Genomic DNA, 17678 nt, shown 5'->3' on the forward strand with positions numbered 1-17678 from the left:
GCGCTGTAAAAATCATGCAGTCCATCTCTAGCATCTGGCCAGAAAGGCTCATTGTGATGCAACAGAGCACAAGAGTCTACAGACTGCTAGTGAGGCAGGCAATGTGAGAAACGAGTGTGGGTGCTTTAAAAAACCTGCACATTGCCACCATTTGAAAAGACTCCATGGGGCCACTCACACAAGTGGAGGCGAGGGACTCCAACTCACATTACACCCAGATGAGCAAAGAAATGCTGCTGGCAGCACAGACCTTGTTGTTTCCAGACGATCCGGGCTGTGCCACACAGTGCGGTGCTCCGAAGGCCAGGACAACATGTCTCGGCTTCCGGATATCCCACAATGCACTGCGTAACATGTGTCTTGGGGGATTCCACGAGGAGATGGGCGCTCTAGGTGCCAGTCTCCGTGACCGCTCAGGCTGAACGCAGCCCCAGTGAACACATGATCCTGGAGCCCAGGTTAAGGGCTCACTCAAGCCTTTATCCCCAGCTAAAAGCTGGGCTAGATAGCGCTGCCCCACCGGGATCGGGCCAGATCCTGGCGGTTCTCACATGCAGCCTAAACCAAGCTGAGTTAGGGTATGTGTGAGAACAGCCTATATGTATATTTTGATTTGCTGCAGTCTTGCAGCAAAGAAGAAGAAGAAAATGAAAAGGAGAGATATTAGCATTCCTATTACTACTACTACAAATATGTATATACTGCTATTCAACCAATGTTCTCAAAGCGGTTTACACAGAAAAAGAAATAATACATAAATGAAATGGCCCCCTGTCCACAAAGGGCTCGCATGTAAAAAGAAACTTAAGGCTCATACCAGCAACAGCCACTGGAGGGATGCTGTGCTGGGGCTGGATAGGGCCAGTTGCTCTCCCCCTGTTAAATATAAGAGAACCACCACTTTAAAAGGTGTCTCTCTGCTCCGTTAGCAGAGGCAAGCTATTAGCAGTGTAAGACTGTTCTGCAAGGTAGTACCCTTGGGATGACACACAGAAAATGCAGGGATGGGAAGAAGGGCGGTGATGAGTGGCAGAAGAGGTCAGAGCCAATGCAGGGGAGGTTACACTCATGAGGCTCCTCCATGTGTTGCAGGTTGCTGGTGCAGCTTCCCTATGTGGATCGTAGGTGCACAGCCGTCTATGGGAAGGTGATGAGTAGCTATTAAACTACTAATTATACTAGCAGAACAGTGATTATGACAAGCAGTTCAAACGACATAGTTGTGTTGGTAATTAACTACTGTGCTATACTATTGACAAGAATTGTTATTTTCATCTACTAGGGAAAGGTTAGTAATAATACAAAGTTTAAAATGAACTTCAGCCTGAAGCGGCATCATATTTTATCTTGTTTTTAGTTTTCACTTTACTTTTTTTTTTCTTAAAGGTTTAACTCTCACAGAATGGGTTATCTGAGTAAAGTAAATGAGTAAAGCTCTAAGTTCCAGTAAATTGCTGTGTTTGACCTATATATATTTTTTTTCTTAATGTTGTCTTAATTTTCAGTTGGGGTGGGGAGGGAGTATTTATAAACAATGAATTGCTCGCGCTGTCTCCCACTAGGCCTATGGAGGCTTTTTAGCACTTAAACTTATGGCGACAGCACAAGACCTCTTTAAATGTGGAGTAGCCATGGCACCCATCACCAGCTTCCGTTTACACGGTAAGTAGCAGCAAGGATAGACAGAGTCTGTGTTTTTAATTTTCAAAGAATAATCAAAATTCTGCAAGGAGGTAGCCCAGATTCTGCAGTTTCTGTGCAATTTCACTGCTGTGTTTAGTGTTGGGATTTGGAACTATTTAGCAAAGTCCAAGGAAGCTACCACTCCAGTTACAGAGTGCAGAGTTTAGTTGTTGAAGCTATTTAAGGAACATGCATGGAGATCACTGTAGAGTCAAAACTAAATGGATTTATTGGTGAAGTACATTTGAGGTAGGAAAGATCTATCCTATCTGTCAGCTACATAATGAATAGGCAGGGAGAGTGAAAAAGAGAGGTTTCCATCTTCTCCCTAGAAGGACAGGAAGAGGACTGACTCACTATAGGAAGTACCTGTAGTACTCAAAGCAGGGGTCATAGAGCAGAGGAAAGCAGGGACATGTAAGGAGACCCTGATTAGCTACCTCTGCTCTCAATGCCCCTAGTGGTCATTAGGATAGTTGGTGCAAAAGGTCGATGCACTGGAACTCCATCTCCACCATTTAGAGCCACCTCAAGGAAACACAGAAACAATGAAGCAGCAATACTCTTCATCTGGAGATTGGGATCCAGTGATCGGTAATGGAGAGAATCAGGCCCATAGCCAAAGGTTGAGGGTGCTCAGCACAAAAAATGCCCGTTGCCTCTTCCATCTTTTTGGATCTGCCCCTGCAGCTGTAATGGGCAGTTGGAGAAGAATAGCCCTATAGCATTCTAAGAATCCCTTTCTCTGTCTCTTGCCACAGCTGCCACCTTCTCTGAGCGCTACTTAGGGATGCCTGCCCGTGAAGATGCAGCCTACACGGTATGGAGAAATGGGCACCAAAGGAGCTTTTTGTGGCAGGATGGAGATTTGAATCTGGGTCTCCTCAGTCCTAGTTAGACACTTAAACTACTACAACATGCTGGCTCCTCCCTACAGCTCCCATTTCATCACCCTCTATGCCTTCTTCTGATGTACCACAAGCCACAATGGTGACAAACCCCTAAAGTAGGAGTTCCACCTTGAGTCCACAGATGTTGTTGGACTACAACTCTCACCATTCCCAGCCACAAAGGCTGAAGGCCATTGTGGCTGGAGAATGATCATAGTTGTAGTTCAGCAACATCTGGAGTTATTTGCACTTGGCTTCAGGCTTAGGGGTAAACATTGAGCGAAGCCACTTTGAAGTACACTCGTGGCACTGAGGGAAGCAGCCCCTCCCCTCTGCTCTCGGGTTTTGTTTTGAAGCCAGTCCACATGGCATGCTCCGTTTTGAAACCAGTCCACATGGCATGCTCTGTGTTTTCTTTCTAGCCAATGGGAGGGCGGGGGAGAGAGAGAGCTCCTGCAGAGATAGGTCTGCATTTCTGAAGACAGCATGCCTCTTATCATGCTAAGGATTGTACGCCAGTGCCTCTCCCATTTGCCCCACTGTTTTCAGAAAAAGTTGCTTAAAACCAGCATTTTAAAAACTCAGACATACATCAAGATAAGCTAGGATTCGCATCACAAAGCCCGGTTTGTGTGTGGAGTGGGTCCAAGAATCTCAAAGGGACTTCGAGGTAAGTTTGGCTGGTGTGTGAACGCACACACTCTCTTCTGAAGGCGATCCGGGGCAGAAGCCCTGTGTGTAAAGCCTTGTGGGGACCCAAGCTTGAGACCCCTTGCCCTAAAGGATATGATCCTATATGGTGGCAAATTTGAGATGGCAAAGAAATGGCGGAGATTCAAGCTGTGCTGGAGTTGCCACCTTCTCTACTGGCCGCTGCTGTACTGTGTTTAGCAGCGCTTGCTGTGCAGATCAGGCACAGAGCAAGGCTGGCAGCGGCCTGTGTTCGGCTGCTGCCGCGCCCCCTGGCCCCGCTCCCCATGTCTGATGTCAGATGCAGGGGGCCGCCACTGCGTCTGACGCCATACACTTGGCATGGTCTCCCTCCCAAACAGGGCTGCGCGGCCCCATTTTGAAGGGAGATCAGCCCATGCTGTTTTGGGCAGTGTGGGCCAGAGCGACTCTCCCTGCCTTTAAAAGCAGGGGATGCTGTTCCAGCCACACTGCCAATGCAGAGAGGGCTGATTGGCTCCGTTTGGGAGGGAGAACAGCCAGGAGTGGCTCTCCCTGCCTTTAAAGGCAGGGAGAGTTGTTCCGGCCTGCGCTGCCCGACGCAGCGTGAGCCGATCTCCCTTCAAAATGGGGCCGCACGGCCAATGCAGCGCAGGCCAATTTTGTTTCCAAACGGGGCTATGTGACCCCGTTTGGGAGCGAAATAATGCCCTCTGCATCTGGTGTCAGACGCGGGGGGCGTGTTGGGGCTGCGAGGCGCAGCCCCTGATTGGCGGCGGCTCGGGTTCTTTTAACTCGTTCGCCCAATGGTAGCTCGGCCCTTAATGCAGATTAAGCAGTTAAAGTATTTCTGCATAAAGATAAAGCTTTTTTCATCACTATCTGCTTAATTTCTGCATGTCAGGATGCTGTGAGCCAGCGTGGTGTAGTGGTTAGAGTGCTGGACTAGGACCGGGGAGACCCGAGTTCAAATCCCCATTCAGCTATGATACTAGCTGGGTGACTCTGGGCCAGTCACTTTTCTCACAGCCTAACCTACTTCACAGGGTTGTTGTGAAAGAGAAACTTAAGTATACTGTAGTACACCGCTCTGGGCTCCTTGGAGGAAGAGCGGGATATAAACATAATAATAAAAACACAGGAACAAAGCTGATGAAAAAGGTGGCAATGCTTATATTTCTGCTGCTCTTTTCTGTTCCACTCGTTCCACTTCTCCCTCCAGGTGGCCTCTGTATTGAAGGAAGCTACCCGCCTCAAGGACAGGAACTTCCTGCTTGTGCATGGAACTGGAGATGGTGAGGCTGAAAAGAGGCATGGCTCCTCTCTGTTCATTCACACTGACCTCTCCTTCCCAATGGTTCTCTGGTTGGTAACGCCAGGCTGCATGAACATTGCATCTTCCATGTGCTTCTCCTAAAACCTCCTCTTACCACCTGGTTGCAGGCTAATGAATTATGTTCAAAGAAGGGAGGAAATGATGTAATTGTAACTGAGCATCTGTGGGTATGTTAGCACAGTTACTTTCATTTACTGAATGCACTTTAATTCCTCAGCAGTATCCTTAATGCATATTGAAGACCTTTTCACACTGTCTTCCAGCAGAAGGTACTCTTCTTCAGGGCCACTATAAAAATAAAATAACATACAGTCTATTTAATGCAAGATGACATTTAAAAAAAAAAAATCTCCAAAACGTATGTATCCTAAAAAGACTATCAACTGATTAAAAAAAAATACTTCTATAATGGTACAAATTAAAGCTAGAGTAAAATTATAATGTAACAATGATAAAATTTAATTTTGTTATTCCTAAATATTTATTTGAGGTTTCCTCTCCTATTTTTTTTCTGCATGGGTGCCCTTCTTCCTCCTCCTCCATTCTGGTTCAGCGTAGACATGTGAAAGGGACAGGTGGGATTAGAGGAGCTGGGAAGGGGAAAACCTGCAGTCCACCCCCTCTGCTGCCTCCTCATTGCTGGACCAGCCACTGTGGTAACTTGAAGGAAGGCGGGCGCTTTGTACATACTCAGAGTCTTTGTCTTTATTGTCATCTATCACTATATAAAGCATCACTATATATGAAGAGCAGTTCCCTATGAGCACACTCCTGCTTATGTTTAGCATGGGAGCATTAATGTGAGACACACCATTATTTTTCTTTCAGAAATCTAACATGTGGGACAAGGTTTTGTGCACACACACACACACACACACACACACACACACACACAATGTGATTTGCCCCTTCTGTGCTCCCCCAATATTATTGTTCTGCTGCCATCACAGATGGAAGGAGGCCTGTGGAGAGACAAAGGCCCTCCTGATAGGTCACACAGCTCACCTTCTCTCTCTTTCTCCGACAGCTACAGTGCATTTCCAGCATACTGCTGAACTCCTCATCCAGCTGCTTGCAGCAGAGTCAAACTACACCACCCAGGTAGGATTTATTGGGAAGGGAGAACCAACTGCTGTTAGCAGCTGCTGCTGGTGTAGCCCCCCAATGAGTCAGTCACCATATTTTTCCTCCCATCTCTTTTTGTTGATCTTGGAAAACACCTTGAGTGATTTTATTAAGCTCACCTATTATTATTGTACATAAGGGTTCAGCAACCCATGTTTCCATAGTTAGCATTTCTTTTGGACATTTATGAGCTGAGTTATAAGTGCAGATTAATCATATGGTCCAAAGTTTCTGAGACTGCTCCATTTCAGACCGTGGGTGGGAGACTGAAGATCTGGGTGCTCTACCTCATAATAAAATCCCTAAACACAGAAAGCTTAGGAAATATGTCACAGAGAAAGCTAAGTGAGAATTCCTCCTGGGGCTCTTCCAGACACTAATACATTCCAACTTCAGCACAAATTATTACCAAAGTAAAACAGGAAATCCACACTGCAAAGAAGATTGTCACATAATATACTTAGCTCCAGTCACCTAATGGCACAGCGGGAAAATGACTTGATTAGCAAGCCAGAGGTTGCCGGTTCAGATCCCTGCTGGTACCTATATCGGATAGCAAAAATACAGGAAGATGTTGAAAGGCATCATCTCATACTGTGCAGGAGATGGCAATGGTCAACCCCTCCTGTATTTTACCAAAGACAACCACAGGGCTCTGTGGGCGCCAGGAGTCGACACCAACGCTTCCGCACACTTTACCTTTTTATACTTAGCTCCATCTGCTGGCAATTTGAGGCAATCTATGAAATGACCTTTCTCTCTCTCTTCCATTTAGAATAAAAGGAATACAGAAAAAAGATAATTGTTTCACAGATTGACTCAGATTGCCCACAGATGGCTCTAAAAATATTATGTGACATCCTTCCTTGTAGCATAGATTTCCTGTTTTTGTTTTTTGTAGTCATTTGTGCTGAAGTTGGAATATATCAGCATCTCGAAGAGCCCAGGATCATGCTAGTTTCTCTATGGGCAGGGAGTTTCTGATCATTCAGGCACAGGGTCTCTGAGTATTAGGGCCTGGGCAACTGTCCCTGTGGTCCCTCCCTTCAGACAGCCCTGTTAAGAGCCTCCTGGAGAAAATCCCTTCCAGTTTTCCTGTCCTGCCTGCTGTTGAGACAAGCAAAACAAAGAGGAAGGAACCCACCCGTGACTAAAACGGAGAAATATAAAAGTCATATACTGCAAAGGACAATAAGAAATATGTATTGATAATCAGTAGAGAAATAGTAAGATAATTATTTCTTACAGTTGTAAGAAAATTAATAATTGAACCAAACATGACAATTCAAATTGAAACATAAATAATAACATATATAATAATGATGATGGCCAAGATATCTGGAGGAGATATTCCTGAAACAAGGCAAAAGGGGCTTGCTCAAGACCTAAATGAAGTAGGTAGGACTCTCAGCTGGCACAGGAAGATGATGTCTGAAACACGGCTGCCAAAAGAAATCGTGGGTGATGTAGTATCAATACAGTCCGTACAAAAGTTGAAAGGTTGCAGATTCCAAAAATAAGTCCAGCCGAGTGTAGCCACAGTAGAATGTAGGTATAATCACTAATCAGTCACAGGCTACGCCCCCACATGCCATAACAGATGAATGCAAAGTTCATATATCAAAACTTCATATGTCATACGGCTCTTCCGGATATAAGCCGTTTTGCGGAGATAGCTGTTAGGAATTCTCTCTGGTAAGAGAAACCCTTTTTCATTATAGCAGAGTGCACAGAGGCACAACACAGCGGAATTTAGTTAGGCATGCGTGTATGCTGAGAGTAAAGTAACTTGGAGCCAGTTCATAGTTTCAAATCGATATAAGAGGTATTTATTCGAGAACTCCATTCTAGATAGGAAAGTGAGGAGTTAGGATCTCTAATCTGTCTGTCTAGCTGGATGCAGATGGATTCTGCATCTCTGCACACATGGTGCAGGAGGAGGAGCTTGCATGTTGCAAGGTAGAAAGAACAGGAAGAAAAGGAAGGGGAAGTGCAAAGCAGGAAGGAAGGAAGTTAGTTCCCAAGAGTAGCAATCTACATTCCAAAGGGATAGTGTCAGAGCAGTAGAGAAGGGATGACCAATGTCTTGACCCTCTAGCCCTCTGACTCACTAGTCTGTCCTCCACTGTCTGAGACAAGAGACAGCGCAAAGTCCTTCACTTCCAACAATAGCTTCATCAGCTTCCTCTACTAACAATAATACCAGTACCTCACTCCTCAGGCTGGATAGGCATGCTGGACAATACTGAGAGGCTCTATCTATGAGGCTCAACACTGAAAGGCTCTACTGATTATCAATACATATTTCTTATTGTCCTTTGCAATATATGACTTTTATATATCTCAGTCTTAGTCACGGGTGGGTTCCTTCCTCTTTATTTTGCTTGGTTGTATTCCTGTGATTGCCCTTGCTTTTGTTTTTGCTGTTGAGACAGGCACTTACTTGGAGCTCACACCATGTTTATTTTCCTCTTGGAAGGCAACAAAATGTTGCAACCACATTGCATCTCCTGCCCCCTCATACTTTGTCCCTTGTGGCGCCTTCTGCTTGAAACTGTGCAGTGCTTGCTCTCTTCCTTCCTTCAGATCCCTTCTTAAAACCCACCTTTGACAAGAAGCCTTTGGCAGAACTCCTTAGTTCCCATTTCCCTAGTGCAACTAAGCTTGTATATGCAACTGAAATAATCACATATTCTTCCCCTGTTTACCTCTCCCTCCATTTCCCTCCCCTTCCTCTGTTATCTCCTTTGTGTTTACATTTAGATTTGTAAGCCCCTTGGAGCAGGGTCTTTTCCTCTCATTCTTTGTAAAGCACCCACCATGTACATAGATGGTGATAAGTAATGATGATGATGTATCTGGTTGACAGATCTATCCAGATGAAGGCCACACCTTCTTTTTGGAAAGCAACAAGCGCCACCTCCACCAGGCCCTTTTCTACTTCTTTCGGAACTGTTTCAAGGATTTAAATCATCATGTGCACTTGCTAACGGAAGAAGATGAGGACTCATAGTGCTTTTCCAGTGAGAAATACTGAGGACTGCCAGATGCTGCACTCCTTTAGACCTTTCATTTGCGATGCTGACAGTTTTTCGTGACACGCTGCACACCCCAAAGGCCTGTATTGTGTGATTCTGCAACCATACTTCTACGCAAACACAGGATTTTGCATCCTGGGAATCTCAGCTTTCAGGCTTTTTAAAAAGCAACTATCTAGCCATTAGGCTTTCTTGGAAGTGTGTATGTATTCAATGCCTGGAGAAACCTCAGAAGCAAATGGAGCGTCTGAACAGGATTTCCAGCGGTCAAGGGATGGGATCTCAGTGCCCTACATACTCCTTTGTTCATCTGGAAACTAGTGGAAGCAGAATAAGTTTTATGGTATAAGCAAATGTATGCAGGCTTGCAAAATGTGTGTTCTTTTACACATTGCAACATTCAGTTGTTTCTTGGCACAGTATTTGTTGCAAAATGTTGACCCTTCCCCCTGCCCCAGGACAAAGCATACACAACCCTGCTGAAGGCTTAAAATAACGGGTTGGTTTAAAGAGCCATCCTAATTGTACCCTGCTCCCTGCCCCCACCCCAAGTATCCATGAATTTGGAAAGTTATAGTGGTCTAGTAGTTGCCAGGTGATTGAATGGTGAACCAGGAAGTCCCTGGTTTAAAATTTCCCCTCTGTTATGAACTCAGTAGATGACTGTAGCAAGCTACCATCCCTCAGCTCAGCCCACCCACCCCTGCAATAATGAGGACAAAAATATTGAACTGCCTTACAGGATTGTTGTGAAGAATACTGAGCTAATATATGTGAAGCATTTTTAACCTTGTAAGATGCAATGTCAATGCAAGTTATTATTAATATATATATATTTTAAAGCAGGCCAAACCACACAGTGTTGTCCAGAGCTGCATCATTGTCAGGGATGATGGGAATTGCATTCCAACATCTGCAGGAGGACTACAGTTGTGCAGTCTTGGTGTAGTCTAAGGCAGCTTTTCTTAGGAGTGGACTGGATCTCTTGCAGGGCCGGCCCATCACCAAGGGCACCAATTCTTGGAGGACACCGGTGCATAATACATTCTCTCCTACTGTGTCCCCAAACCTGCGCGGGCTGGTCCTTCACTGGTAATCTGCACAGACCGGTCATTCAACCTGGCAAATGCATGGCTCAGGCTAAAGTTGGGACTCTGCACTTCTCGGGGTAGAGGGTGAGTGCAAAGTCAAACTTTGTCTAGGGCGCCAAAAACGCTAGGGTCAGCCCTGGTTTCTTGTGGGGAAGCATGACCATCAAGCTAGTTTCCATTTGAGTGATAGACATATTCTCCACGAGGCCCTCTGCCAGTCAGGCTGCCAAGGTGCAATAGAGGTCAGGGTCTTCAACAAGTGAAGCTTTTCTTACCCTTGTAGCACTCAGACATGCTGCTGAAATTCCCTGTGTTTGAGCATATCAAGAGCCCCAAAGGGTGGGAAAAGCCTCACCTGCCACACTTCTGAGTGCTGATGTTAAAGGCACAGCAGGGGGCGGTGGGGGGGGGAGAGGAAGGGGCAGCAGCCCCTGTGCACTTGGTACAGGAGATTGTTGGTACACGGAAGGAAGCCTCCTTGGGGCATATCAAGAGCCCCAGGAGGCTTCCTTCCCTGTACCAACAATCTCCTGTACAGGGGCTGCCTTTCCCTCCCTCCCTCTCTCTGTGCTGTGCCTTTAACATCGGCACACAGAAGTGTGGCAGGTGCGGCTTTCCCCATCATTTGTTCTCTGTGCCAGAAAAGCTCCATCTACTTAACACCTCTGTGACCAGCTGCCCTTAAAGGGAAAGGAGCCTGGGGAGGAACCACAAGCAATCCTAGACCCCAACACTTTATCCAGCCTCCAAGCTGCAGACATCTAGCCCCCACAGAGACTTGTGACTTCCAAACTCCTCCCTGGGCCTCAGGCCGCTTGCCTCCTACGTGCCACTCCCAGGTCCATCGAGCAAGGCTTGGATAGAGCCTCAGCGACCCTTGACCCTTCCAAGTTTTCAGCCAAGCCAGATCTTCCAGCACCAGAAGCAGCAACTCTTGGCATTCCCACATATCTGAGAGGCTAGGGGGAAACCAAACAAGGTAATTCTGTTTCGTTTTACATGTTATGCAGGCTTTAGACCCCATTCTTTTAGGAAATCCTTACTCTGTTCAAACAGCACAAATGTTCCCACTGGCGCTATAGATCTCTTAGAGGAGGCACCGTTCCTTAGAAATAACACCTCCACCTCCAGAAAGTTCCCCAGAATAGTCTGTGGCTCCTCAGCTCCCCAAAACAAACAGCTTCACCTACATCTTCTTAGGGACCCTTTTGTGTGCTGACCTTTAACTCCTGCTGTGGGACCTATTTATAAGCTAGATGTGGCTTACATTATGTATTTGAATAGCATGCTTGGGACTGGCCATGTCTCTTTCTATGCAAAATGCACCCTTGCAGGAGGTGATGGTGCAGATCTCAATCAGGACAATGAGGAGGGAGGGGGACTAACCTTCCCTCCCCACTTTCCATTTCCCTTCTGAAACTTGCTCTGTCAAGCTGTGTGCTACTTGCCTTGATTTAAAATAGACAGACTTTTCAGTAGAGTGATCAGATGCTATAGAATGCAGGGCTCTTATTATTTGCATTCAAGAGAGTTTTCAGCAGGTGTGGTTTGTTATGTCCTAGTTTGCAGGGGTGAGAAAAGCAGCACCTTGCAGAATGTACAGTTTTGTGGCTTCTGAAGACGGCTTAAAAGTTGAAAGACATACTGCACTGTACACTACAATACACTTTTTATTTTTGAGCATCAAGTTGAGACTTTGCCTTCTCCCTCCTGTCAGGTGCCTGAAAACAACCTTCAAGTTTGTCCCCCTGCCCTCACCGCCTTTTTTCGCAGTCTCAAGCAGGCAGCAAGAACAAGAGGTTTGTTGAGCTCCATGTGGGCCTATGTGACTGAAGAACATAGTCACATTCCGGTCTAATGTAGAACACCCCAGATCAATTTCCTTATTTTTTTCAGAGTGTGGGGGCCCACCTGTTCCCTTTGCCATTATTTTTTTCCTAAAAGAGAGCTTGCTACTTTCTTATGATATATTATATTCTGATATAAACAGATGATATATTCTTCTGTCCATTCTGTTGACGTTACTTTGAGCTAATCGTAATTCTCTTCTACAGCCAAAGAAAAAACTTTATTATTACAGTACAGAATAGGTACACATAGATTACAATATCCATCAAAATAGCAAAAAATCCAGAAAACCACCTCTCAGACATATACAAGCTCTAATTGTTGACAATCAGTAGATTTCTATGTATGCAACATATTTAACATCTTGATATATTTGGATTTTCCTTCTCTAATTCTCTGCGAAAGTGTAAGTTGATAACATTTCATATTGCCTAGCACTTTTATTTCCCAAGAGCTTTTCCCCAATCAATGCATGGCTTATCAGGAAGAACTGGTGTAATAAAGGTTTAAATTGTCTAATTTTCCTTTTTGTCACTTGAGATATGACAAGACTGTACCATTTTGTATAGGATTCTTCACTGCTACCAAATGCTTCATTTTCCCACACTGTTCTGTCACCAAATATCTCCTTTGTGTTTGTTATTGCATCTATTTATATTTTAGAAGCCTAATTAAGCTGCCTTTCCAAAACTCAAGGCAGTAGCTGACATCCTGACTAAACAAGCACAAGGAGAGACGAGGATGCTGCTGGCAACCTTCCCTCCTCCCACCCCCCTGCCCTGTGCCACTTTCAAAGTTTGCAAGGGTTCCTTTTGAAGGGGGGCTGGCCCCCGGTATATTTGGCATCTCTCTTCAGGCACCATCCTTGCTCACATTCCTCCACTCTCGTTGTGGTGAACAGGACTCCAGTTTAGCCCCACAGCAGGGATTTACCTTAGGATAGGTACAGTCCCATTTCCAGGTAGCTTCTTGTCATTTGGTGAGCCTTGATCACCCCCATTGTGTGAGACTACAGAGAGTGGGAGCATCTTTTGCCAAATAAATCAGCCACTTTGGGAAATGACTCACTTGTTGTTTCCTACCCTATTACCAAACCTCCTCCTCCTCTTCACTTAATGCCAACTCTAGCTTCCCTCCATTTCTCCACTCCCCTTTTACACATTGCTGCTGCCTGAAACTCACCTTTAATATATCTTGCTTGGTGTAAGGAGCTCACTTAATTTCTGAGCTTTTGAGTAACTCCGTGAACCATTAACTTCTGCAAATAAAGCAGCCGGCTTGCAAAACTACCAAGGACAAGTTGCACTCCCTGTCGGAAGGTTGTTATCTTTCCCAAAGAGTGGGGAAAGCCACCTGATTCCACACAGCTGCTCTAGAAAAGCAAGACCCTGCTAGATTTAACCTAAAAGCCACGTAGTGCAGAATCAGTGGCCCACAAAATGCCTCTTGCAAGTCCTGAAATGATGTCTCCATCTCCCTTAATCTTAGCTCCCATTGGTGAGCTAAGACTCACCATGGATGGCCTTAATTGAAAATGCCTAAGATGTGCTAATATCCATTGCTTTTAAAGATGTAGGTCAAAAATTCAAATCATACAAAAGTTAGGTGATGTAAGAAGTGGCCGATGACAATTAGGAAAGTAAAGTGAGTAGCCCAGGACTCCTCTGGGACTCAGATCCTGATCAAGAGTCCCATTTCTTCTCCCTCTCTGCCAAAGATGCTTCCCATGGACTGCTGCTCCCCACAGAGTCTTCATCAATGAATATAACCCACTTCTGCAGTGTGCCATCAAATTCCAGTACTGAAGATGTTCTCTCACTGTGTGGAGCCTTCTAAATATCATGGAATATGACTCTAGGCAACACAATATATGTGCAGGAACTGTTGTGTGTTTCAGCGGCACATGCTACTCTGTGAATTACGCTCATATACCATTGTGTGGGTCTGCATTTTCATTTTAAAAGTCCTGCCAGTGTCTAATGTGATTTGAATCAGCTTTAAATTTGTCTTTCTCCCAAAGGAGAGATTACACATCGACACCTTCATCACACAACTCTTCCCCACCCTCCTCCAAACTCCAAGGATGCAGGAGCAATTGAGCTCCATGAGCTCACATTTCTGGGGAAAGTCTAAGAATCCAGATATGCCCCAAATCTCCACCCATTGTTTTATTATAGGCATGACTATGCAGGCTGCACCTATTCTAATGCAACATAATCCACCCACCACTGAGACTGATCAAAAAGCCCAATGAGAGCAAAACTGCCCCTATTAAAAGTTTGAACGCTGCAGTTCTCCCTTATAATCGGAGGTGATTGCTTGGGCTGGGAGCTGCTGTTTTGAGTGTGGCTCTGGAACCCTGGGCAAGAACTTGGAATTCAGCAGATAACACCAGCCTAAAGCTGCATCACCCAGGCACTGGGAAGGGTTGAGATTGACGCTGACTCCAGACTTTGATCTGGACAGGAGCACAGTGAGGAGAGCAGGTATTTTTGTGTTTAATGCTATTTTCAAAACTTGCTTTGTTTTTATTTGCTTGTACAACTTCCCAGGAGACTTGTGAAATCTCTGAATTGGGATGACAGCCAAAGGCTAACAGAGGGTAATGGCTAATTGGAAATGGTATAGTCTAGTGGCAAAAGAGACCAAGCTCTGATCTAGGAAGTCTTCAATACAAATTGGGCCTCTGACATGAACTCAGACTGGCTACAGTCTCTCTGCTCCTATCTGCAGTATTGGCAGAGGTGGTCAGGAGGTTTTTCACACATGGATCTGTGCCTCGGGATTCGAGGCATTTTAATTTGAGGGCTTAGATGGACCATTCGCATAGCCATCAGCACCTCCTTTGCATAGACATCAGCACCTCCAACAACACCTTTGGAGAAAGCAGAAGCCCCAGAGTTTTTTTCAAAAGCTGCTGGAAATAGAGGATTTTTTTTACCCCAGACATAACTCAGGCTAAGCCAGAATTCGCAGCCTCCCTTTGGAGAAAAACAAAGCCCTGTCTGTCCTGGTCCCTGATAGCCCACAGGGAGGTCGAGTTTAATCCAGCGAATATGTGGACTGTCACACTCCAATCCGGAGTGGATTTTGGGGAAAGCTCTGTCTGTAAAACCTCCAGGGGAAGTAATACTGACTTACTTTACAGGGCTGTTGTATGTAAAGTTGCTTTAGGTTTTGTTTTGGGTTTTTTAAGGCAACTGGGTGCAGGCATGATAGAGATTTATAAAATTCTGCATGACAGGGAGAATGTGGATAAAGGAAAAATATATCCTTTTCTCATACCACTAGGACTGTGGGTCATCTACTTAAATGGACTGGCAGAAGGACAAATGGGGATAAAAGCTTCTTCACATAAATTAATTTGCTGCCACAGGGTGTGGTATGGTGGCCCCTAGCTTAGATGCTTTAAAGGGGAGTTAGACAAATTCATGGAAGAGAGATGTATTCATCATGAATCATGATCGCTGCGTAAAACCTCCAGAGGCAGGATACCTCCAACAGTAATTGCTGAGGTGCATTGGCAAGAGAGGGCTGCTCACTGATATGCTGCCTGTGGGCTTTCCAGAGGTATCTGGCTGTGGGAAACAGGATGCTGGATTGGATGGGCCCCTTCCGCCTGATGGTCCTGGGCCTTTCCTGGAGAGCAGGCTTTACTGTGGGTTTAAGAGGGGTGAAATACTGTGAGTTATGGGGCATAGCAGATATTTCAAATTTGCCAAAAAAACCCAACCCAAAGAGTGGATTTTTTTTACCTTGGACATAAATTGCGCTAAGCTCCAATGCACAATGAAAAACCCGAATCATGTATGGAGTGCCCCCCGATAGCTCACAGGGACTTGGATGTAAATCTGGATGATATGTTGATGCACACCTGTCCTTCCAAAGTAAAGTTGTTGTCTGGCAGGGCTCCAGCCTGGCTTTTAAAAAATGCTCTTCTGATGGAGATAATTTCCATTAAGTGTTTTGAGCACTCTCTCAGAAGTGCTATAGAAAGGCTATTACCTTGTCCCCACTCAATAATCCTGCTAACTAACCCACCTGAGCAGCCATATCATGACTTGGTAAAACCATCAGTTCAATTGAGTTTGTCATCCAGTTTCAAACCCTTGCTCCAGCAGTGAACTCTCAGAAGAAGCCTGAGGCAAGTTATTCTCTGTTGACCTCCTATTCCCATCTGTAACATGAGAATTATGACGGCTGATCCCTCGGAGTTGCTGTGGGGATCAAGGGCCAGGGAAGGTTTAGAAAAGCACTTGGAGTAATATAATAAGCAGGTTTTATATTATACCTAGCAGAATATAATAAACAGGGTTGAGCAAATCATGTTCTAAAGTAGAGCTGGAATGGAATTTTAGAATAAATGTGAATTTAAAACATTTTGTTTGTTTAATTTCTACCCATTTCTACCCCACCACTCCAGCTGTTGCTTGGGATGGCTTACAGTGAAGTACAATGAAAATCAACTCAGTGAAAACAAATGGCAACAAAAATTAAAAGGAATAGGCTAGCGTTGAATTAAAATGGACAATGGATTAAACCCAAGTTGAAACCCTTTTCAGTTCGTGGTGTCAAAACTGGACATCTGAATTCCAAACTGGACTGTTCTGAGGGTCTCCCTCCTCTCTAGTCAAGGGTATATTTCCTAATTGGTTAAATGAATGAATTAAATTGATGCATTTATAAAATGCTCTTGAATGCTGGTTGTCATCCTATCAGATGTTGACTGCTACTCCAAAATCTTCAACTGTCAAATAGTGATATCAAATATTCGCATGTCCAGAGAATACATAGAAAATATTCACTATCAGAATTTGCAAAAGAGAAACTTCATGAGCAATTTCCCACCACTGCCGGTGACTCAATGATGAAACAGGAGATGGCTGCCCTTACAACTGTATTTCAATGACTAAGAACATAAGAACAGCCCTGCTGGATCAGGCCCAAGGAGGCCCATCAGCATCCTGTTTCGCACAGTGGCCCACCAGATGCCACTGGAAGCCACAGGCAGAAGTTGAGGGCATGCCCTCTCTCCCTCTGTTACTCCCCTGCAACTGGTACTAAGGTGGGGCTGAAGGAGGTGGGTCCTACTCCTACCTTCTCACTGGCCTAGTCAGGGCACACAGATACAATCTGGTGGATTCACTGTCATGATAATTTGGAGGAAGGCAGCCATTATAGCCTAAGAATTCTTTATTGTGTGATAGGAACATAGGAAGCTGCCATATACTGAGTCAGACCTTTGGTCCATCTAGATCAGTATTGTCTTCACAGACTGGCAGTGGCTTCTCCAAGGTTGCAGGCAGGAATCTCTCTCAGCCCTCTCTTGGAGATGCTGCCAGGGAGGGAACTTGGAACCTAGATGCTCTTCCTAGAGTGGCTCCGTCCCCTGAGGGGAATATCTTACAGTGCTCACACATCAAGTCTCCCATTCATATGCAACCAGGGCAGACCCTGCTTAGCTAGGGGGACAAGTCATGCTTGCTACCACAAGACCGGCTCTCTTGTGACAAGTTCAGCAAAAGTTCAATCAGAAAGTAAGAAGGGACTCTGTCTCCAGTTAGGATCACAACTAGCCAATGCTAGTGCTACCAACTGGCTGGACATATTACAACACATTTGCACACACTCACATTTGAGGGGAAATGCTCCCTGCTCCTTCCTCATTAACAACTCACACCTTATGTATTTCTCAGGTGTTCCTCATTATAAGGGACATGGCATGCCCACTTGTCTGGATGTGGTTATGCTACCAGTGCTGTCCTGGCTGAATCTCTACCTTCTGTCATACCAGCACAACTCTCCTTCTACACACCAAAAGACTCACTTTTTTTTTTACGATCGCTTCTCAACCTCAAAGATGAACACTGCCAACACCCATCATTTATTTAAAGTCAGGAGAGCAGGCACCTGAACATACACACCGACAATACTGGGAACTGGGAAAGGTTTATTCCAGATAAGCTGGAACTGTTCGGGGTCGGTAAAACTGATTATC

The 17678-nt window shown here is 45.1% G+C and overlaps 2 protein-coding genes and 1 long non-coding RNA gene across 16 annotated transcripts in view; 2 read left to right on the forward strand and 1 right to left on the reverse strand.

The window, feature by feature from the left end:
- The window catches only part of LOC128346438 (inactive dipeptidyl peptidase 10-like), a 63473-nt gene extending 53875 nt beyond the window's left edge, over positions 1 to 9598 (forward strand). For 6 of the 10 annotated variants that reach the window (XM_053299760.1, XM_053299761.1, XM_053299755.1 and 3 more), the window contains 6 exons: positions 1093 to 1147; positions 1563 to 1662; positions 2445 to 2503; positions 4465 to 4537; positions 5606 to 5679; positions 8573 to 9598. In XM_053299760.1, coding sequence (XP_053155735.1) covers positions 1093 to 1147; positions 1563 to 1662; positions 2445 to 2503; positions 4465 to 4537; positions 5606 to 5679; positions 8573 to 8716 — 505 coding nt within the window. In that variant the 3' untranslated portion in view covers positions 8717 to 9598. Of the gene's footprint in view, positions 1 to 1092; positions 1148 to 1562; positions 1663 to 2444; positions 2504 to 4464; positions 5235 to 5605; positions 5680 to 8572 lie in introns of those variants that run through there. The other 4 variants (XR_008316964.1, XR_008316963.1, XM_053299759.1 and 1 more) reach the window with 4 other exon arrangements.
- Positions 4396 to 6248, reverse strand: LOC128346442 (uncharacterized). Its single transcript, XR_008316970.1, has 2 exons — positions 6178 to 6248; positions 4396 to 4866 (listed from the first exon to the last, which is right to left on the reverse strand). It is a non-coding gene; the product is annotated as an uncharacterized LOC128346442 (long non-coding RNA).
- A 653-nt stretch (positions 9599 to 10251) lies between the features above and the next one.
- Positions 10252 to 17678, forward strand: part of SLC39A5 (solute carrier family 39 member 5) — a 33965-nt gene continuing 26538 nt past the window's right edge. The window contains exons 1-2 of one of the 5 annotated variants that reach the window (XM_053299765.1): positions 10261 to 10811; positions 11550 to 11631. The gene's annotated coding sequence lies outside the window, so the exon portion shown is untranslated. Of the gene's footprint in view, positions 11632 to 14031; positions 14167 to 17678 lie in introns of those variants that run through there. The other 4 variants (XM_053299767.1, XM_053299763.1, XM_053299764.1 and 1 more) reach the window with 4 other exon arrangements.

Source organism: Hemicordylus capensis, chromosome 2 (genome assembly GCF_027244095.1).
Source record: "Hemicordylus capensis ecotype Gifberg chromosome 2, rHemCap1.1.pri, whole genome shotgun sequence".
Classification (NCBI taxonomy): domain Eukaryota; kingdom Metazoa; phylum Chordata; class Lepidosauria; order Squamata; family Cordylidae; genus Hemicordylus; species Hemicordylus capensis.